General features: G+C 37.9%; 1 protein-coding gene across 1 annotated transcript; it reads left to right on the top strand.

The window, feature by feature from the left end:
• The first annotated feature begins 254 nt into the window (after nt 1-254).
• Nucleotides 255-20,033, top strand: AIMP1 (aminoacyl tRNA synthetase complex interacting multifunctional protein 1). Its single transcript, XM_069459082.1, has 7 exons — nt 255-319; nt 3,946-4,079; nt 6,927-7,040; nt 8,924-9,091; nt 11,334-11,545; nt 15,949-16,117; nt 19,264-20,033. Coding segments are annotated over exons 1-7 (966 nt in total). The 5' UTR covers nt 255-317; the 3' UTR covers nt 19,431-20,033.
• The last annotated feature ends 233 nt before the right edge of the window (nt 20,034-20,266 follow it).

The following is a 20,266-nucleotide window of genomic DNA, read 5'->3' as shown; positions in this document are numbered from 1 at the left end:
CGCAGCGCGAAGAAAAGACCCCGACTGCCGGCGTCCTGCCGCTTGCCCAAATTGGCGAAAACAAACGTAGCGACAGAGGAAGAGATGCGGGGGGGAGTTGGCGACATTGGGCGAGGGGATGGAAGCGGGGGAGCGCGGTGCGGCTGGTTAATAGGTCCGCGCACGGGAAGGGGCAGGCAATGTGCGGTCGGATCTGGGGAACATTCAGGCGTTCGGCGCGGACACCCCATGGGGTCCTTTTTCGCCGCCGTGGTGCGGGGAAGGTGTCCTGACCTGGTGCCGGCGGAGTCCGCCTCGGAACGGTTGTCGCCTGTTTCATGTGAGTGGCCTCGCGGAGGGTCCAGAGTGAGTGGGTTGCGATCGTGGGAGTCTCCCTTCCCTTCCTTGCCGTCTAGAGAGAGGACTTGGCCTGCGGGCGCCACCGGGAAGCCGGCTTGCCCCGGCACCGACCTTGGCCTGAGCAAAAATAAGTCTGAGACGTGGAGTGCAGGGCCACGGGGAAGGATGCCACTGGAAAAAATAGACTCCTAAGCATGTTTACTCTTAATGTGAATGTGTGTCAAAGGACTTGAGTGTGGGGGGCGAAGAAGGGGCAAGACAGGAATCCACTCATTCAGCAAATGGTTTTTAAACGCCCGCTATATTCCAGGCGTGGTTTTAGGCGTCAGGGTGAAGAGCTGTGTACAAAACAGACAGGAATCCCGGTCTTCTGGTGGCTCACGTGTCCTAGAGGAAGACACATACTAAGCAAAGGAAATAAAAACGTACCGTATTTTGGGTCGCGATGAGTGCTGGAGAGAAAAGTTGGAAAGCACGGGAGAACGGTGTAGTAGGTTGAAGTTTTTGTGTGGCCCCGGGGAAGGGCTTCACTGAAAAGATGACGTCTGAGTAAAGAGCTGACGGGAGCGAGAGGGTTAACCATGCAGGTGTCTGGGGGAGGTGCAGTCAGGTGGAGGGACCAACCGTCGCAAAGGCAGAAGCTTTGCCGGAACAGCACGTAAGCCCGTGGGTGGGAGTTGAGAGGAAGGTTTAACCCTTCACTGAAGGCGAAATTAGGGCGAGCAGGAACAGGTCGCAAAGGATCTTGAGGGCTTCTGACTCTAGTCTAGATAAAATAGGAAGCCATTAGAGGGTTTTGAGCAGCAGAGTGATGTAATCTGACTTCCTTTTAATAGGATCATTCTGGCTGCTGTAAAGAATAGACTGAGGACAGGGTGGAAGAAAGGAGACCAGTTAGGAGGCTTTTGCAGTAATACAGAGAAAACATAATGGTGGCTTGACTGTGGGCGTTAAGAAATGACCAGTCATATTCGTGATGCACTTGATTTAGATATGTAAGAGAATTACGGATGACAGGTTAATTTTCTTTAATTAGGCACTTTAAAGATGAATTTTCGTGTGAATTAAACTAATGGCTTTGCCACTTGATACCTGTATGGATTTAGACAAGTCATATAATTTTTGTGAGTCTATAAAATGGGAATAGTGTCTTACAGGGTTGCAAAGATTAAATGGCAAGGCATGTAATGGGCCTACTCCATTAAAGTAGTAGCTGGTATTATTAGCCGTGATCTTGGATAAGGATTGGGAGAAAGATAGTGGTGAGCGTATCAGTGGGTGGAAAGGGATTGTTAAATAATGACTGAAAATCTGAACCCGCTGAAAGACTGCCCTGTTGTGAGGTAAGATCATGGGAGGGCTAGACATACTCCTTTTTAGATGTTATGCACACTTTACCGAGGAGAGAAGTTTTTGTGTTAATGATTATAGTATCTGGAAATACATGGACTGTCCTCTAATAGCTACCTACTCTAAAGCCATCCCCCCACAGCCATCCTTCAAACCCTAGGACCCCCAGTGTCCTCATCAGTAAAGGGAAAGAAGGCTCTCTGGTAAGGGAAACAATCAAGAATAAATAAGAATTTTCACACAAAAAAAGCAGTTTTAGATCTTCCTTCTATAGGTTTGGGCAAAGATTGATAAAAGACCCCTGGAATTACTGCTGGTTTCTGCCGTTAAATATTTTCAGTGTCTCTGAGCTGCATTGTTTTCAGCATATGTAATTTTATGATTTACTTTCCTCTAAATTCTGACGACTTTTGACATACATGTTTTAAATCCTAGCAGGAATTTTAACCTAGTTCTAAAAGGTACCACATTGCTTGCTGCTATAATAAAGATGTTCTTTAAGTGTGGGGTAACTTGGTAATTTGGTTGTGAAGCAAATGAGGGAAAGAAGTTGGACGATAAGAATAGGGATGAAGGGAGGAGAAGAAAGGTGATTAAAAGTGATTAAAAAGTGATTTTAAAAAGTGATTAAAATTACTATATTTAGCTCATCGATTCTGATATACAAGTTTTTCGTGTTTACATCTCTGAAATAAGGGTGTACTTTAAAATTGTTGACGTTGTTTTTGACCTGCTGACAGTTGTAACAGCCTCCTGGGGAAATAGCTGAGGTAAAGAAAAATGTTAAGAAAGGTAATCTCAAAAGTAGTCTTTTGTTTGTGTATTTTAATGATTAATTTATATACAGTATTTGGTATCATGTGTTAGAGGCATTGTATAATTAATGGCTTTTTAAGTTTGATGAAATATGGTTTGAACATTGACGAGAACAAAATTAATGTGAAGAGACAGAATAATTTAGATAATACTTTTCAAAAGATTTTGTCATAAAAAATATGTTCTTTACTATTACTATTTTAAGATAGAAAAGGAAAAAGAAAAGGTCTTGACTTTCACCATTCAGACACAACACACTTGGTATACTGTTTTCTTTGCCTTTTTTCTCTCCATACATGTTTTATATTTGCAGTTACTGTACTTGTAATTGTTGTATTTATTTTAATCTCACAATTTCATTTTATTTTTTTTAGCGCAGAGACTAAACCAGCATTTCCCAAACTGTTTTAGAGAATACTAGTTTCATTAAATGTTGATAGATGTTTCTTGGTTAGGATTCCATCATTCAATACATTGAAAATGCTTCATAATTATGTATTATACTTTAGAGAAATTATAGCTCAGGCATTGAAAGATCTAGCTGCAGTATCCAAGAGACCTGAGTTTTAATCCTCATTTACTAAGTAGCTGGATGGCCTGGGCAAATTAATTTTAATTCAAGTTTTCTTCTCTGTATAATGGAGATAATTACAGTATTCATAGGTGATCTATGTAAAGCGTTTAGACAGTCGTAGTCAGTGCTCTACAAATATGTTAATATTATCATCTGTGAGAAACCCTGTGCATGTTAGCATCCTAGAAGCTCTGAGGAGACTAAGGGGACTTAAAATCTTGGAATTTAGCTTTTACTCAATGTAAAATTGAAAAATCACAGTGGAGTGATTAGCATACAATAATGCAATGAGCACTGAGTTGAATGGAAAAAGATTTGCCTGAGCTTGAAGCAATGTTGCTACCACTGTTGGCCTAAACATAACCTTCTTCTAAAAAATTTCTGCAATTTACTGTGTTCCCTCCATTTATCTGAAGGCTTAAATCAGTGCAAAGAACATGTGAATTTTTGTTCTTTACTATAATCCCAGCACATGGGACAAAATCAGGGACTACAAGAAAAGTTGGTGTCATGAACTTAAATTACGTTTGTAGACCTGGCAGGTAACATAAATGACAGCCAACTAGGAGTGGTGAAGTCTGGATATGCTTTGCTCAAAGGTATTCACCTTAAGTTGTTTTTCATACACTGTTTCCCCTGGAACAAAAAGGCATCCCTGAGCTGAATGGTGATGTTACTAGACAACATTAATATAAACTCACGTGTCCATCCTGTATTTTTGAAATATGTAAATGACAGTTAATCAACAAGTACTAGAAAACCTGTTTCCAGAACTTCTGGTGCCAAAAACTGCTTTTTCCACAGTGTCCTGTACAATAATTTATTCCTTTCACAGTGTAATTCACCACGTTTATTTTTTCATTTAGGATTTTCTGGCGTTTCTTGGCAAAAATGGCAAATAATGATGCTGTTTTGAAGAGACTGGAGCAGAAGGGTGCAGAGGCAGATCAAATCATTGAGTATCTTAAGCAGCAAGTTGCTCTTCTTAAGGAGAAAGCAAGTAAGAAAATTTGAAATTTTCTAAGGAGATACTTAAAATGAATTCATATATTGACAGAGCAAATAAAATGTACTTACCACATAAATTGTTAATCATCTTGATGATAGCTTTCAGATTCTTCTAAATTTTGAGTGTAAAAATATTCTAGGATTAAATAAATTAGAATTGATATATGTTGAGTATATGATATGTAGAGAAAACAGTGTATTACTTCAGGACTGCTAAAGGAAGATTATAATGTTTAAAATAAGTTGGTATAGCATTAGAAGTTAGAAATGAAGAAAAGTGGGTGAAATCAAACATGAAGTCAAATATTTCCTCTAACCTTATATGGAGAAGAATGTGTAGTTTCATGTTACTCTCTACTAAGGCATTTTCTAAAATGATTTTTACATGGAAATATTTAAGTTTTATGTAGAATTTGCTGTTATATGTATAAAAATATCAAACCTGAATTTCTACCTTCAGGACTTAGTTTGGTTTGGGGTTTCTTTAAATATATTTTAGTTCTCAATAGCCAATGTTAATGTCGTAATAGAAATTTCAAAATCTTTTGCTCTCACTAATAGAAATAAATGCTTTCTCTTCTGCATAAAACTGCAGATGGCTTACAGAGGCCTACATTTACTCTCCAAAAAAATTTCCCTTTATAATTTTTTCCCCAATTTTAAAATACCAGTTTAATTACTTCTTTTTTATAATGTTTCCCAGGATTTCTCTTATTATTTTTCTTAAATTCTTAATATTTCTATTAATAAAATGAAGAGATTGGAGATGATCATTACTTATGTGTTATATTGTATGTTATAAACGTAATTTTTTCTCTTGAATGGCCATTTCCTAGCATCTCGACTAGCATTTCAGTTTTGCTGATTTTTTTTTTAAAAGGGAACTATTTATTCTTCACCTTTATATTATTTTCTTTGGTAGCCTATCCTGGTGGTTCTCATTTACAAGAAATATTTTGTAAAATCTGTGTTAATGTCCTGTAAAGAAAATGTTTTTTAGATAAGATAACCTACCTATGTACATAATTTCAAAACATAGAATTAGCATTATATGTAGTATAGAAGAGAAATAGAAAGTGATTTATAAATAGCAGTAATAATAATGTATATTTTAAGAATTATTGTTGCACGTGCCTGTAGTCCCAGCTACTCAGAAAGATCACTTGAGCTCAGGAGTTTGAGGTTGCTGTGAGCTATGATGAGGCCCCACACTCTAGCCAAAAAAAAAAAGTAATACTTTGAGTGGAACTATTACTACCAGAGGTAGCGTGCGAGGGTCACATGCTACATGATTCACATACGTGGACTCTCCAAGAATGCAGCAGGCACAATGCCAACTATAAAAATAAAGATACATATTTAGTCTGCCTTTGTGTAGGCAGCTCAGATGCCAGAAGCAGTTTTTTTTTTTTTTTTTTTGAGACAGAGTCTTGCTCTGTTGCCCGGGCTAGAGTGAGTGCCGTGGCGTCAGCCTAGCTCACAGCAACCTCAAACTCCTGGGCTCAAGCGATCCTCCTGCCTCAGCCTCCTGAGTAGCTGGGACTACAGGCATGCACCACCATGCCCGGCTAATTTTTTCTATATATAGTTTTAGTTGTCCAGATCATTTCTTTCTATTTTTAGTAGAGACGGGGGTCTCGCTCTTGCTCAGGCTGGTCTCGAACTCCTGACCTCGAGCGATTCTCCCGCCTCGGCCTCCCAGAGTGCTAGGATGACAGGCGTGAGCCACCACGCCCGGCCTTAGAAGCAAGTTTTCAGTGATGAATCTGATTTACTCAAAATGTTGAGTGATTTCTTAGGTAGAATTCTGAATAAAACAAGGTACAGGCTACTCTTGATTTACATGGTATTTGATTCCTGGAAAATTTAATATATAATAAAAATGCTGAAAAATACTTTGTGTTTATGTATAAAGAATAGTTAGAATCTAGACTCAGATCATTATTAACAGGATTTTCACCTATACAAATATACAATGGGTCACTGGAAAGTTCTGCAGAATGTGAGACATTTCTTCATTCTGCAAGAATAGCCAGCATATTGCAGGACGTCCGGCATCCCTGAGGCCTGCCCAGTAAAGGGCAGTAGTGACCCCCATTATTTGTGACAACCAAAACTAATCCCACAGAGTTTCAAAGTTTGACCCAGGGAGCAATACCAACCCCACTGAGAACTGTTGTCTTTCTGTTGTATTTCGTGTGCTCTGTTGCTCACCTTTACCACACACATTGTTTTTTAACACATACCTCATATTTTGAACAAATCTTAGAAGTTATTTCACTCATTGCATGTTTGACCAGCTCAACTTTGAGACTTTAGGAATAAAATATTATTCAGCTTCTTTTACATAGCAATGACTAAAAAGAGATGAGAATAGTTTTTCCTTGTGTGCTATCATCATTAGGTCTCATACTTTTTAAATATATAATTTAATATATCTAATACTTATCTCTCTTTCTTACAGTTTATCTGTTATTGACACTTTCATGCCAGTTTCTTATTTTTCATTGCCCTTTATTATAGCTACAGTGCTGAAAAGGTGATAATTTGATTTTAGTAAGCATCTTTATAGAAGCTAGGAAAATGATTCTTGAACAAAATTTTTTCTGTTCCAGTATTATTTCACAGATTTTTTCTCTTGCTCACTCTCTCTCCCTCTCCTTCTTTCTCTCTCTCTCATCATGTTGTTTTAATAAATATTAAACTGGCATAAGGAACTAGCCAAAAATTTGGTTACTAGTGTTCTCACTCCATTTATATTGGCTATCCTCTTTTCAAATAGTATTCATACAAAACCTTTGAAAAAACACATATTTTAACTGGAGTTTCTTGGTCCTAGTTTTGCAGGCAACTTTGAGAGAAGAGAAGAAACTTCGAGTTGAAAACGCTAAACTGAAGAAGGAAATTGAAGAACTGAAACAAGAGCTAATTCAGGCAGAAATTCAAAATGGGGGTAATTAGATACAGAAATGATAGATTATTTTGATTTATGATAATATGTCATTTATTGTTTAAGTGTTATGCTTGATTTCTCATCTTATCCTCACAGCATGCCTCCTGCTTTGCAGAAGAGAAAATGGAGACTTTGAAAAGGCAAATGATCTTGCCTGAGGTCGCACAAAAGTAGAAAGCTAGGGTTCAAAAGCCTGTTATTTTAATTTTTGTACTACGCTGCAATTTGACCATCCCTGTTCCTGTTTACTACTTGTTGAAAATTATCCATGATGCTATTTAATTTACATTTATTGAGATTTACTATATGTGGAACACTGTGTACCAAGTGCTTCCTTCACATACATTATTTCATCCTTAAAAACGCATATGCACAAGTATCTTTGTTTTGTACATGAGGCAATTGAAGCTTAGAGCTTTAAAATAATTTCCAGAAATCACATAATTTTTAAGCTACCCAAGTCAGCAAATAAGTGTCATTTCAACTATTATATTGTAAATAAAATTTAAAATTTTATTGAATTGTTTTGAAAGTTTCTAGGTAAATTTATATTATCATAAAACAATGAGAATAATAATAATAGTTAAAATTTCAGAGTACCATACAGAAAGGCATTTGATTGTATTGTAGAAAATTGTGGGTCAATTAAGGAGGCCCTAGTATAGTAAAAGTTTCTTTTATTGTTTCCTTCTGACCATTCTGTCAGTGAATTATTTTGAAAGTTGTAGTATGAATTCTACGTTTAGTTAGATAAATAAAAATAAGGGAAAAACCAAGGATGTAGTAGAGCTGTCAACTAGAGAGAATATTATTTGTCAGTGGAAGATTTGAGACTAGTTTATGCTTTCTAAGATTAGTAGATTTGGAATACAGGTATGGAATTAAATAAGCATTAAAATATTAGCTGCTTAAAACTGCTATTCACTTCTCCCAATGCTTGAAGACTACCCCTATAAACAGTAAACTTTTAAACTCTAATTTTATTAATGAAAAGTTAAACCAGATCAGTGGTTTGAATTAAAGTGGTGAATTCTGTCTGGTGGTAAAACATAAAATACAAATTCACATTATTAAAAGAAGCAATACCTTCTAGGGAACTTAAAAAATACCTCGGAAAAGTGGCCTGGAATATTGGCCAGAATCTGAGCCGCATCAAAATCCCTCATGAGATTATATTTTTCTGTGTTCATTGGGATATGTGAATTGTTCTTTAACATCTTAAAATATTGCTTATAGCCTTTCCTTTGCTTCTTTAAAAAGTTGTTTTTTGATATACAGTTATGGGGAAGTAATGCTGTCTCTCCATTAATTCTAGAATAGAAATGACTAATATTAAATCCCTTTCCTAGCTGGTTGTTCAATATGAAAGAAAACCCGAGTGAAACCTTGTCATCATGCCAGACCATGCGAGTGTAGTCTCTGGAAACAGCATATAAATTCTCATTCCTCTTCTCACTGTCTGTGTGATGGGCCGATTTCTAAACTCCTGGATGGCTCAGATTTATCATTTGTAAAATGGGGTCATGCATAGAACATTCTTCTTAGGGTATATGTGAGAATTGCATGAGTTAATTCATATAATGCATTTTAAAAAGTGTTTGGGACATAGACCATAATACATGTTAGCTGTTATTTTTGCTGTCTGTAATTTTCTCAGTTTAGGAATTAAATGGGAATCATGCCTTTATTCTTTGACCTCAGTCATGGTTCAAATATACTTTTTCTTGGCGGCCTTTCTACAGCCTCGGACAGGAGATACTTAATAGTCACGTACAGTGAACTTTTAAAAAGAGTTCATAGTTATGATTCACAATTCCCACATTTTTCATCTTGCTTGTTGATTTTAATATACATGACATTATCTGTTTCATCTTCTGTATCAGTGAAGCAAATACCATTTCCATCTGGTTCTCCGCTGCAAGCCAGTTCTGTGGTTTCTGAGAATATGATTCAGTCTCCACCAACAACAACCACATCCTCTGGTGCCAAAGAACAGATAAAAGGAGGAGCAGGGGAAGAAAAGAAGGCAAAAGAGAAAATTGAAAAGAAAGGTATTTTTGACCTTAAAGCTTATTTGGCTCTTAACTGGTTTATCAGATAATGTCAACATGTTTGGTGATGATAATGATAATGGTATCAAAAAGAAAGTTCAAACTTTTAAGAGCTAGACTAGAATTAGGAGCAGTATGATATTGGACCATACAAGCGGGGTCCTAAATGATGTGTGATTGTTGACCAGGTCAACAAGGTAAAAGTATGGCGTTTTAGGCAGAGGTACCAGCCTAAGTAAAACTATAGAAACTGGAGATTAAGTGTAGGATCCCGTATGTAGTTTGGGGTGACTGACTTTTAGTATGTATCCGGGCCACAGTTGCAAAGCAGTCACGGGTAGGAAGTTAGCTTAGGACCAGTTGTGAAGATAAGAGGACATTCTAGTCAAAGCAAAATGTCTGAACTGAAGCACAGGGGTGTTGAGATTTCAGGAACGTGTGAGAACTAAAGTAGATGCCAGGCTCAGTGGCTCACGCCTGTAATCCCAGCTCTTTGAGAGGCCAAGGCAAGGAGGATCGCTTGAGGCCAGGAGTTCAAGACCAGCCTAAGCAACATAGTGAGACTCTGTTTCTACAAAACATAAAAAATAACCCAGGCATGGTGGATTCACCTGTAGTCCCAGCTACTCGGGAGGCTGAGGCAGGAGGATTGCCTGGGCTCAGGAGTTCCAGGTTGCAGCGAGCAGGGATCACACAACTGCACCTCGACAGAGCAAGAACCTCTCTTAAAAAAACAAACAAACAAAAAAACCAAGTGAAGTAGAAAGTAGAGTCACCATTCACTCAGGCAACCGTATTTGAAATCTTGAGTAGTCGGCCGGGCGCGGTGGCTCACGCCTGTAATCCTAGCACTCTGGGAGGCCGAGGTGGGCGGATCGTTTGAGCTCAGGAGTTCGAGACCAGCCTGAGCAATGAGCGAGACCCCACCTCTACTAAAAATAGAAAGAAATTATATGGACAGCTAAAATATATATATAGAAAAAATTAGCCGGGCATGGTGGCGCATGCCTGTAGTCCCAGCTACTCGGGAGGCTGAGGCAGGAGGATCGCTTGAGCTCAGGAGTTTGAGGTTGCTGTGAGCTAGGCTGACGCCACGGCACTCACTCTAGCCTGGGCAACAGAGTGAGACTCTGTCTCAAAAAAAAAAAAAAAAAAAAGAAATCTTGAGTAGTCAATCTTAACCTGTTTCTCCTCCTCAATTTTCATGTTGTTTAACCAACAAGCCCTATAATTCCTCTCACCAAAACATCTAGAACCCAGTTCTGTTCTTTCGTTTCATTAGGAGCTACCTCAATTCAAGTTTTCATGATCTTTCATCTAAATTAATGTTAAAGCCTCTTTGCAGATTGCATTTGGCTCAGTAGCTGAAGCAATCGTTTGTTAGTAAGAGTCACGTGATCAGCATATACATAAAAATAGAATTATTATTAAGAAAACTTAATCAAAAGCAGGATTTGCTGGGACCTGCACTCCTGTAGGAAGTTGAGATGGGAGGATTGTTTGTGCCCAAGAGTTCAGGTCCAGCTTGGGCAGCATAGCAAGACCCCTTCTCTTAGGGAAAAAAAAAATAGTTGCTATGGTTAAACCTAAAGTCCTCATAAATCTCCAGGGAAATCTAAGAATTGGAGAAATTCATTTTATATTTATTTGTGTGTATAGATGCTGAGAGAAACATTCTATCACTGAAATTTTGTTTCACTGTAGTTCATTCTGTCATTAGGCTACTGGTTGCAGTGTTCTTTCTAAATAAAGGATCTTTCACCCTCCAAAGAGTCAAAGTTTTTAGAGGATTTCCTGTGGCTCTGTTTCAGGGAAAGGCAAACTTCTTCTGTAACATGCCATGTAGTAAATATGTTAGGCTTTTGAACCATAATGTCTCTGTCACAACTATTAAACTCTACCCTGGTGCAAAAGAATCCATAGAGAATATGTAAATGAATGGGTACGGTTGTGTGCCAGTAAAACTTACAAAAACAGGCCTCAGGCTGGATTTGGCCTGAGAGCTATGGTTGCCGACCTCTGCACCGTTTATTCTAATAAGAAATATAACAAGCAAGTAGCTAAAATAGGGTTCAAGACATTATGACTTGAATAGTTCTTTTCTTTGTTGTTATTGAAATGAAGGTAGGAGATAAATATTATTTTTTTTTGTTTTAAACTCGTCAGTATTGATACCATGGGTTTCTCATTGTGTCATTTTGTTTTCCTTCTGATGTTTACCCATTCATAATTACTTTTTTAGGAGAGAAAAAGGAGAAAAAACAGCCGTCAGGAGCAGGAAGTGCCGACTCCAAGCCGGTAGATGTTTCCCGCCTGGACCTTCGGATTGGTTGCGTTCTGTCTGCCAAGAAACACCCGGATGCAGATTCTTTGTATGTGGAAGAAGTGGATGTTGGAGAAATAGCCCCAAGAACAGTTGTCAGTGGCCTGGTGAACCATGTTCCCCTGGAAGAGGTAAGTCTACAACTAAAATGACTGTTGCATACACATGTCACCTTTGTTCCCTCTTTCTCGATGTCTTTCCATTGCGACTTCCTATCAGATGGCCACAGGACATGAGCCAGTGTTGATTAGTTTAGCTGATTAGTTTGAATGTGGTGGATTCCACCAAAAACCTGCAAAAGATCTGTAAAATAAGATAGACTTCATGAGCATAGGAAGAAGAAAAGATGTATTATTTTTTTCTATGTTTTAAACATTTTTAGTTTTTTGCTTTCTATAAAAAACAATATATATGTATTTTAAATATCTAAGTAACAACAAAATGCAAAACATCTAATTTTTAACAAATAAGGGAATACTATTAAAAATTGTAAGGTTCAATCTATATGATCCCTCTCATTTTGTCCTCAAGTGTGAAAATATTTCTTGGATTTTAGAGAAGTAAAACTTGTTCTCATGCTTTTAGATTGCTTTCTGAGTTCATATAACAATGATTTTTTTTTTTAAAATCAAGGAATGATAAGATTCCATGATGGAATAATAATAAAAATAATGATTATGATCGCTGTTGTTTTTAAAGTGCTTAATATATAAGTGTTATTCTTCTGCTGTGTTATGGAAGGTTAAGAGGAGAGTAAACTATTTCTTTTTTCCATTTTAATTTATTTTTTTAATTTCCGAAATTATGGGGGTACAAACACTTTGGTTACATGTGTTGCCTTTGCGCTGCCGGAGCCAGAGCTACAAGCGTGCCCATCCCCCAGCCAGTGTGCACCACACCCGTCAGGTGTGAATTTACCCGTCCCCTCCTCCCCCTCCCACCTGCTCAACTTCCAATGAATGTTACTTCTATATGTGCACGTAAGTGTGATCAGTTAGTACCAATTTAGTGGTGAGTACATGTGGTGCTTGTTTCTCTATTCTTGTGATACTTCACTTAGTAGAATGGGCTCCAGCTCCATCCAGGACAATACAAGAGGTGCTAGATCATCGCTGTTTTTTGTGGTTGAGTAGAACTCCATGGTGTACATATACCACATTTTATTGATCCACTCATGGATTGATGGGCACTTGGGTTGTTTCCACATCTTTGCAATGTGAGTCATGCTGCTATAAACATTTGACTGCGGATGTCTTTTTTATAAAGTGTCTGTTTTTCCTTTGGGTAAATACCCAGTAGTGGGATTGCTGGATCAAATGGTAGTTCTACTTTTAGTTCTTTGAGGTATCTCCATACTACTTTCCATAGAGACTGTGCTAGTTTACAGTCCCACCAGCAGTGTGGGAGTGTTCCTATCTGTCTGCATGCACACCAGCATTTGTTGTTTTGGGACTTTTTGATAAAAGCCATTCTCACTGGAGTTAAGTGATATCTCATTATGGTTTTGATTTGCATTTCCCTGATGATTAGAGACGCTGAGCAATTTTTCATATGTTTGTTGGCTATTTGTCTTCTTTTGAAAAGTTTCTGTTCATGTCCTTTACCCACTTTTCAATGGGGCTGTTTGATTTTTTTCTTGTTGATTTTCCTAAGTCCTGTATAGATTCTAGTTATCAGCCCTTTACGGCTGTGTGGCCTGCGAACATTTCCTCCCATTCTGCAGGTTGTCTGTTTGCTCTCATGATGTTTTCCTTCGCTGTGCAGAAGCTTTTTAATTTGATCAGGTCCCACTGATTTATTTTTGTTGTTGCTGTGATTGCTGTGGGGTCTTCATAAATTCTATGCCTAGGCCGATGCCCACCATGTCTCAGAAGACAAGAAGAGGGCTATTTGTTATTTCTATCTAGGTTGCCTAACTCATTTCTTTTACCTACCTGGTGGACAATTTGGGTTTTGATCACTGGTCTGGGCCATTGTTATATTCTCTAGTTTCAGCATAGCCAGAATGTAGTACAGGTAATGGAGCAATATTGGCCTGTCATCAAAAGTGCAAGGATGTAATTTTTCCACTTCCTATTTAAACTCATTTCTTCTAGGTCTTCAATACTTAATTATCTGAATGAGTCAAGTTTGGGTTTTAAATATTTCTTAAAAGAAATGGATAGTGAGGAGGAGGAGGTCAGATTTTAAAATCTCTCCTCCTCTCTTCTGGTGCGTTTGTCACCAGACTGTGCTTTTATGTAACAATATTTTAGGAAGCAGACCATGGCTAAAGTTTATATTATTCCTTGTTCAAAGTTTAGTTATTTCTGTAGTGGAAGTGGAGCTGGGTGTTTGGGGTATGTGAAAAGCAGTGACGGTGTGTTTCATGGAGTGTAACGTTGCCTGGTAACTATTTTAAAAGCAAATTAATACTCCAGAGTGATATCCATCAAAGCAGCGTTTTCCTAACTTGCTATTTTTCCCTTAAAAGTTTTCAAGCCCCTCCTTAACACATTTACTTCCTTTTTTACTTTCTCTTCCTTTACTTTTGAGTACCATATTTATTTTCTTGAAGAATTAAATTTTTTAATAGAAATATATTTAATGACAGTGGGAAGAATCAAAGATCGTGTTAATACTAGTTTTTAATTCATGCTTTCTAGATGTCTTCTGCAGTCATTTGAATCCTCTACCTACTTCCTGTGCCCCATGCGGCTTCCGAGATTCTGCAAAAAAACATGGGTCTCAACATTAGCATAGCTCTGCCTCTGTTCATTGCCTCTCCGCTGCTGCCTGGCTCTGTGAACTTGGACTAAACCCTGCACTCAGTCCTTTGCATTCATAGATGCAAATACTCATTGGGTACCTGCACTGTACCAAGCGCTAACTTAGACAAAGGATAGCGCAACAAATTAAAATAGATACGTAGATATATGACAGAGAAGTTAAAAAATAGCCCTGCCTTTATGAAGCTCTCATTCCTATGAAGTAGTCAGAAAATCACCAAGATACATGTAAATATGTAGTATATTAAATAGTGATAAGTACCAAGAGAAAAATAGAGAAAGAAGCCAGGAAGTATTGAGGCCAGGATCATGTTGCTGTTTTATATAAAGTGCCCACAGAAGCCCTCATAAAGAAAGTAACATTTGAGTAAAGAAAGATCTAAGAAAACGAAGAAGCCAAGTCGTGTGTCTGTCTGGCTGAAGAGCATTGGGATAGATGTGTCAGGCAGCCCTGGGACAGATGTGTGCCTGAGATGTTCAAAGAACAGCAGGAGTCTAGAATGACTAGAGCAGGATAAACAAGGGGGAAAGTTATAGGAGATGAAATCAGAGATAAGGGTGCCAAGTGCCATAGGGCCTTAGAGATCGTTGCAAAGAGTTTGGTGTTTATTCCGAGTAAGATGAAAGCCATTGAAAGATTTTTGAGCAAAGTAGTAGCATTGTCTGCCGCACATTTTAATAGGATCATTCTGACTGCTCCATTGATAGGAGGAAGAAGGAATTAAGGAGACCACTGAAGAAATTTCTCTTATCTGTGGAAAAAGAGATAGACTTGGCACTTGTGTGTGCTTTTTTTCTTTTTAATACTCATCTAGGACCAGGACTCATTCGTAATTCCTTATGAAGTTAGGCTCGTAAGGAACACAGAGAAAAGAAACCACTGATCTTGAGCTCAGATTGGAAAAACTCTTCATTTGGGCTTCATCTTTTCTGTACTCATAAGTTGGAGACCGTGAGACTATTTCTTCTCTTCCACAAGCTGCCATTCATAGCCATAAGCAAGACTGTTTATATAATAAACATCTGTATGTAACTCATTAAGACAGTGCTAGTAAGCATTCTATAATTCTATAAGGCAGGGACCCTTAGCACTTAAAATTGCATGCCAAGTTTTGTAGGTTGTATATTTTTCCAAGGAAAGGGGCCACACTTATTATCAGATCCTTGAAGAATTGCTCCTGGCTAACCCTTTTGCTGTTCTTATACATCTTTGCTGTAACTTTTTAGAGGTCTCATGTATGACATTTCCAAGTTATTTATCTGAAGTGTTTGAAGAGAAGTATTTATTCATGAAGACTCTCTAGAAAGGGTCATTTTGAATTTGGAATTTGAGTCTCAGGCCCTTTTTTCTTACATTTTATTTTGAAGCTGTTGGAAGAATTTAAGATACTGTATTTCTTATTTTTGCTAGCTGGGGGAAAAAAAAGACGTTTCAACTTTCGAAAACTAAATAAATTTCTATCCACTTCTATAATAAACGTGTTAATGGCAGCGTACATAATGCTTGAATTCTTAAATGTTTGATTTTTTAAAAATTTTTTAAATTAGGAAATAAATTATGCTTAGCCTTGAAAAATGACCAAATGTGTAAGGGAAAAAATGCACATGTGTAACTATGCAAAAGATTTTGGACACACAGAGACAAAGATACATCCACAAAAGTAGAACATTTGATATTTAACGTATTATGTATACCTTAAGGTATTCTAGATAGGATTATTCTAAATCTCAGTGTGTATGTAGTCAATGATCTGTGTTTCCCGCAGATGCAAAACAGGATGGTGGTTTTACTTTGCAACCTGAAACCTGCAAGGATGCGGGGAGTCCTCTCGCAAGCAATGCTGATGTGTGCCAGTTCACCAGAGAAAATCGAGATACTGGCTCCCCCTGATGGGTCTGTTCCTGGAGACAGAGTTACTTTTGATGCTTTCCCTGGTAAGTATTTATCAGTAGTTACTTACACAGTTTGGGGATCAGTTCGCAAAGTGATGTTTGTGTTGTTCAAAGATGAAAATCCGTCCTGTGCGTCAATCACGAGACTTACATTAAATGGTCATCATTGAATATTTTTGAGTTTTTTGAGATTGGCACTACATTGAGCACAGATAACCATCCTTCTCCCCATGAATGCGTATATGATACAAAGCACCAGAAAGAGAACTTGCCTTAGGTAAAGTACTAATATTAACGTTAATACTGGCATGGCAGAAGAACGTGACGTGGATAAAGAACAAATCAACGTGCTGCAAAATCATCTCCGCCTGCAGCACAGAAAGACCAAGAGATAAAAAGTTCAGGTGGGGAAGGCTTGTGATTCGCAAAGTCCATCGGATAATACTTGCATGTGCTTTTACTTGACTTTAGGATATAGAGAAAAATCCCTAAGTTGAAATTCAATTATTTTAATAATCTGAAAGGAAGTTTCATTTCATACTGCCCGTTTTCTCTAGCAAAATTGCTCCGGAGACAGATGAAGCTTCATAATGCGTGAAAAACCTTCTTCAAATAGGTCTTTGAAGTAGAGGAGAAAGGATGCTTGGCAGATGTAGGATAGATATTTCTTTCCTTTAAGGGGGAGGACCTTATAAGAGGAAAAACAGAAATTAAAAGGCTGCATTTAAAGGATGTTCATTTGACTAGACCAATACAGAAAGCAGAAATAAATCAAGGTAAACAAGTAGAATTAGGTTCAAAAGTCAGAATTAATTTGGAGACATATTTGTAGAAGTAGCTGAGTTTTAATGGAATGGCAAGGCTGATGTGATGATATAGGCGTGTTTTTTTAATTCTGTATTAACTGTGTTTAATGAAAGTGTTAACATTAGTCTAGTAAGATAGAAAGCATGGATAAAAGCATGGATTGATTTCTCTGAAACACAGCTCTAGCCTCCTAATGAAAAGTAGACTAATCTGAAAACACAGGTAATTATTTTTTATAAGCATCCATGACTTTGAATTCATGTACATGTCTTGAACCTCCGTAGATGAGCCGTCCTGAGGATCTGTGCTCTAAGAACCTTTTTTGTGCCACAATTGGTAATAGTTACAACCACAATTCTATGAACTCAGTTAATCAAACATAAAATAATGAAGTTAGTGCTAGATTTATTATGGCCACACCAGCTATCAGTGAAGTTGATGATCGATGAGGATTCTGTGCAAAAGAATGGCCTAATTAAAACGAAATATGTTGTTTTTACTCCAGACTTGTGAACGCCTAGAACTCTGGAATTTGTATTTATTGCTTTTTACAGGTTTTAAATGCCAAGAAGGTGGTCACAGCTTCTTACATCTGTACAAGCTTTTCTGAACTTTCTCCTCTAGTTTCTTTTCCCTACGTGTTCTGTTTAGAATGAGCTGGCCTAAAATAATCTCTGAATAATTAGTTCTCTTACAATATGCGTAAGCGTTTCCAAATGGTGATTATTAGCATGTGTTTAGCAATTTTAGAGCCTCTGTAATTTTTAGGTGTAAGAACTTACATTGATATCTCACTTACCTTCGATACCCATTGGGCCCCCCCACCCCCAAAAAAAAAAGTTAGGGAAAGAAGATTTGGAACAAGGAATGACAAAAGACTCCCTGGAAAATACTGTTTATTAAGGAAAAAAAAAAATTCTTTAAAACATTAGGTATATTTTTTGTGGGAGGTGATTTAAACTATCATTTCAAAGTAGCTTTATACCCTGCCAAGCAGTATATTGTAGGAGAAGCATTTTGAGTAAACCAAAGGTTGATACCACATCTCAGACTTTCTCGGTGCTGATTTATGTTCCGTGCTCATAGTGTGACAGGTTCTGTAACACAGGTAAGACTGAAACTCACAGAATGTGGGCTATCATCTACTGCCTAAAATTTACTTACAGCAGAGAAAGTACTAGCTTTCTGGCATTAACGTTAATAACAGGTATTTGCCTAACACGTCTTAGTTTGCTAAGCCCTTTCATAATTACTGTCCAATTTAATGATTGGATAAAGTCTCACAACTACAGTTACGGTGCCCAGGTATCGAGTCTGTTGTGTTAAAGGTAAGAGTCAAGCTTTGGCAATTGCTCTCATTAGTTTCTAGTTTAGTTTCTGTTCACATCTTTGTTCCTTGGAAATTATTTTAGTCTTATGCGTGAAGTTTGAAACTTTTAGATCTTTATGAAATGAGAGTCAGAGCTGGGCGCAGTGGCTCACACCCGTAATCCTGGTACTTTCTGAGGCCAAGGTAGGAAGATTGCTGAAGGCCAGGAGTTCAAGACCAGCCTGAGCAAGAGCAAGACCCTGTCTCTACAAAAAATGAAAAAAATTAGCCCAGCAAGTCGGCCTGCCTGTAGTCCCAGCTACTCGGGAGGCTGAGGGCAGGAGGATCGCTTGAGGTTGCTATGAGCTGTGATGACGCCACTGCACTCTAGCCTGGGCAACAGAGTGAGACTCCGTCTCAAAAAATTAAAAAAAAACTAAGAAAAGAAGTTAGAGTCAGTGTTGTGTGAATTTTAGGCAGTAACATATCTCCCTGTGCTTAGAAAATGCTTGTTCTTACCACCTCACTGCTTCGTTCTGTCTCTCTTCCTCTCACCAAGTGGCAGAGTGGCTGTAGTTAGCTAGAGAATCCCAGCATGTGAGCCGCTCTCCAGTAGTGACGAGAAATCTGAAGTCCAGTCCTTCCTACTGTACGTTGAAACACAGTAAACCATACTCGGCCCCGGCCGGGTGTGAAAGTGTATAGAATACACCAAAATGCGTTTTCACGTCTTCACCCTTTCTCTTCAAATGTAACGATAAAATGTGTGTCTTGTATTTTTCTTTTAATTCAGGGAACAAATTTGTAGAGCTGTATTATCTGTAAAAAATATTTATTATAAAAGTAAAAATAATGTCTTTAACATTCATCAGGAAACAGCAATCGTTATTTTATTTTGCCAGTCAAGAACATAAACTACTGACATAAAAATAAACATTAAAATTTTGACTATGTCTAAAGGTCGGAAAATGCTGCCAAGACAATTCACTAGAAATCCCTGTGGATAATTTCGTTAACGTCTTTGTGTGTTAGCTGTGTGTTTTTCTTGTGTTTTTCTTCCCCCCCTCCGCAGGAGAGCCTGACAAGGAGCTGAACCCCAAGAAGAAGGTCTGGGAGCAGATCCAGCCGGACCTGTACACGAACGAGGAGCGTGTGGCCACGTACAAAGGAGCCCCCTTCGAGGTCAAAGGGAAGGGCGTGTGTCGGGCTCAGACCATGGCCAACAGCGGGATCAAGTAAAACAAAACGCTTTTGTTACGGACGTACAGTGGAGAAGACTTTAATAACAATAAAAAGGATTATATTTGTCACCTGTACCTGAAATATGACTGGCTCGTTTTTGTGTTATTTCTCTTCTAGAGTTACCTGGTCTTTTACCTGCTATATCCTGTTTTCAATTGACTGGGGAAACACTGCATTTTTACCCGTGGTTTATGAGCATTTATAATGGAGAGAGGAAGTTGCTTATGTGTTGTGATAATTCGTTTCTTAGCAGGGATATTGGTTAGCAGGTTTTTTCTTTATACATTTAGGTAATTGAACTCGATTAGTGTTTAGTATCTTATCTGTGGGCACATGATGCATGAAATTTCAAGCACTTGGATTAATACATTGTGAACCTCAATTATAAATGTACTCTCTTCAGACATGACAAGTGGCGATTTTTGTCAGAGCTATTAACTAGCCATATTGTAATAATATTGAAAATGATCAACTACTAATTCTAAGAGCCGGACATAAAAGCTAGGTCATACAACATTTGAACATTTTTGCTTTGCTACCAAAGTAACCCTGACTAATCATGCTTAAAGTGACTTTTTAAAAAAAGTGAAATTTCCAACTGTGTCTTGAATTTAATAAACACGCTGTAAAGTGGTGTCACTGTAGTTTCCAATAAATTGATCATGCAAACAGCATTCTATTTTTTTCCTTCCAGCTATTTTATAAAGATCCTTTGCGTACATCATGAAAGATAATTTATAGGTTATTATCTTTAGGGAGCATTTAAAATTGATACATCTTGCTTTTTCGTGTACCATCATACTGTTACTATGTTAAATTATAGCCCCAAACTT

This window comes from Eulemur rufifrons, chromosome 26 (genome assembly GCF_041146395.1).
Source record: "Eulemur rufifrons isolate Redbay chromosome 26, OSU_ERuf_1, whole genome shotgun sequence".
In the NCBI taxonomy this organism is placed as follows: Eukaryota; Metazoa; Chordata; class Mammalia; order Primates; family Lemuridae; genus Eulemur; species Eulemur rufifrons.
Note: the sequence above shows the minus strand (reverse complement) of the source record. Positions and strands in the feature narration are given on the sequence as shown.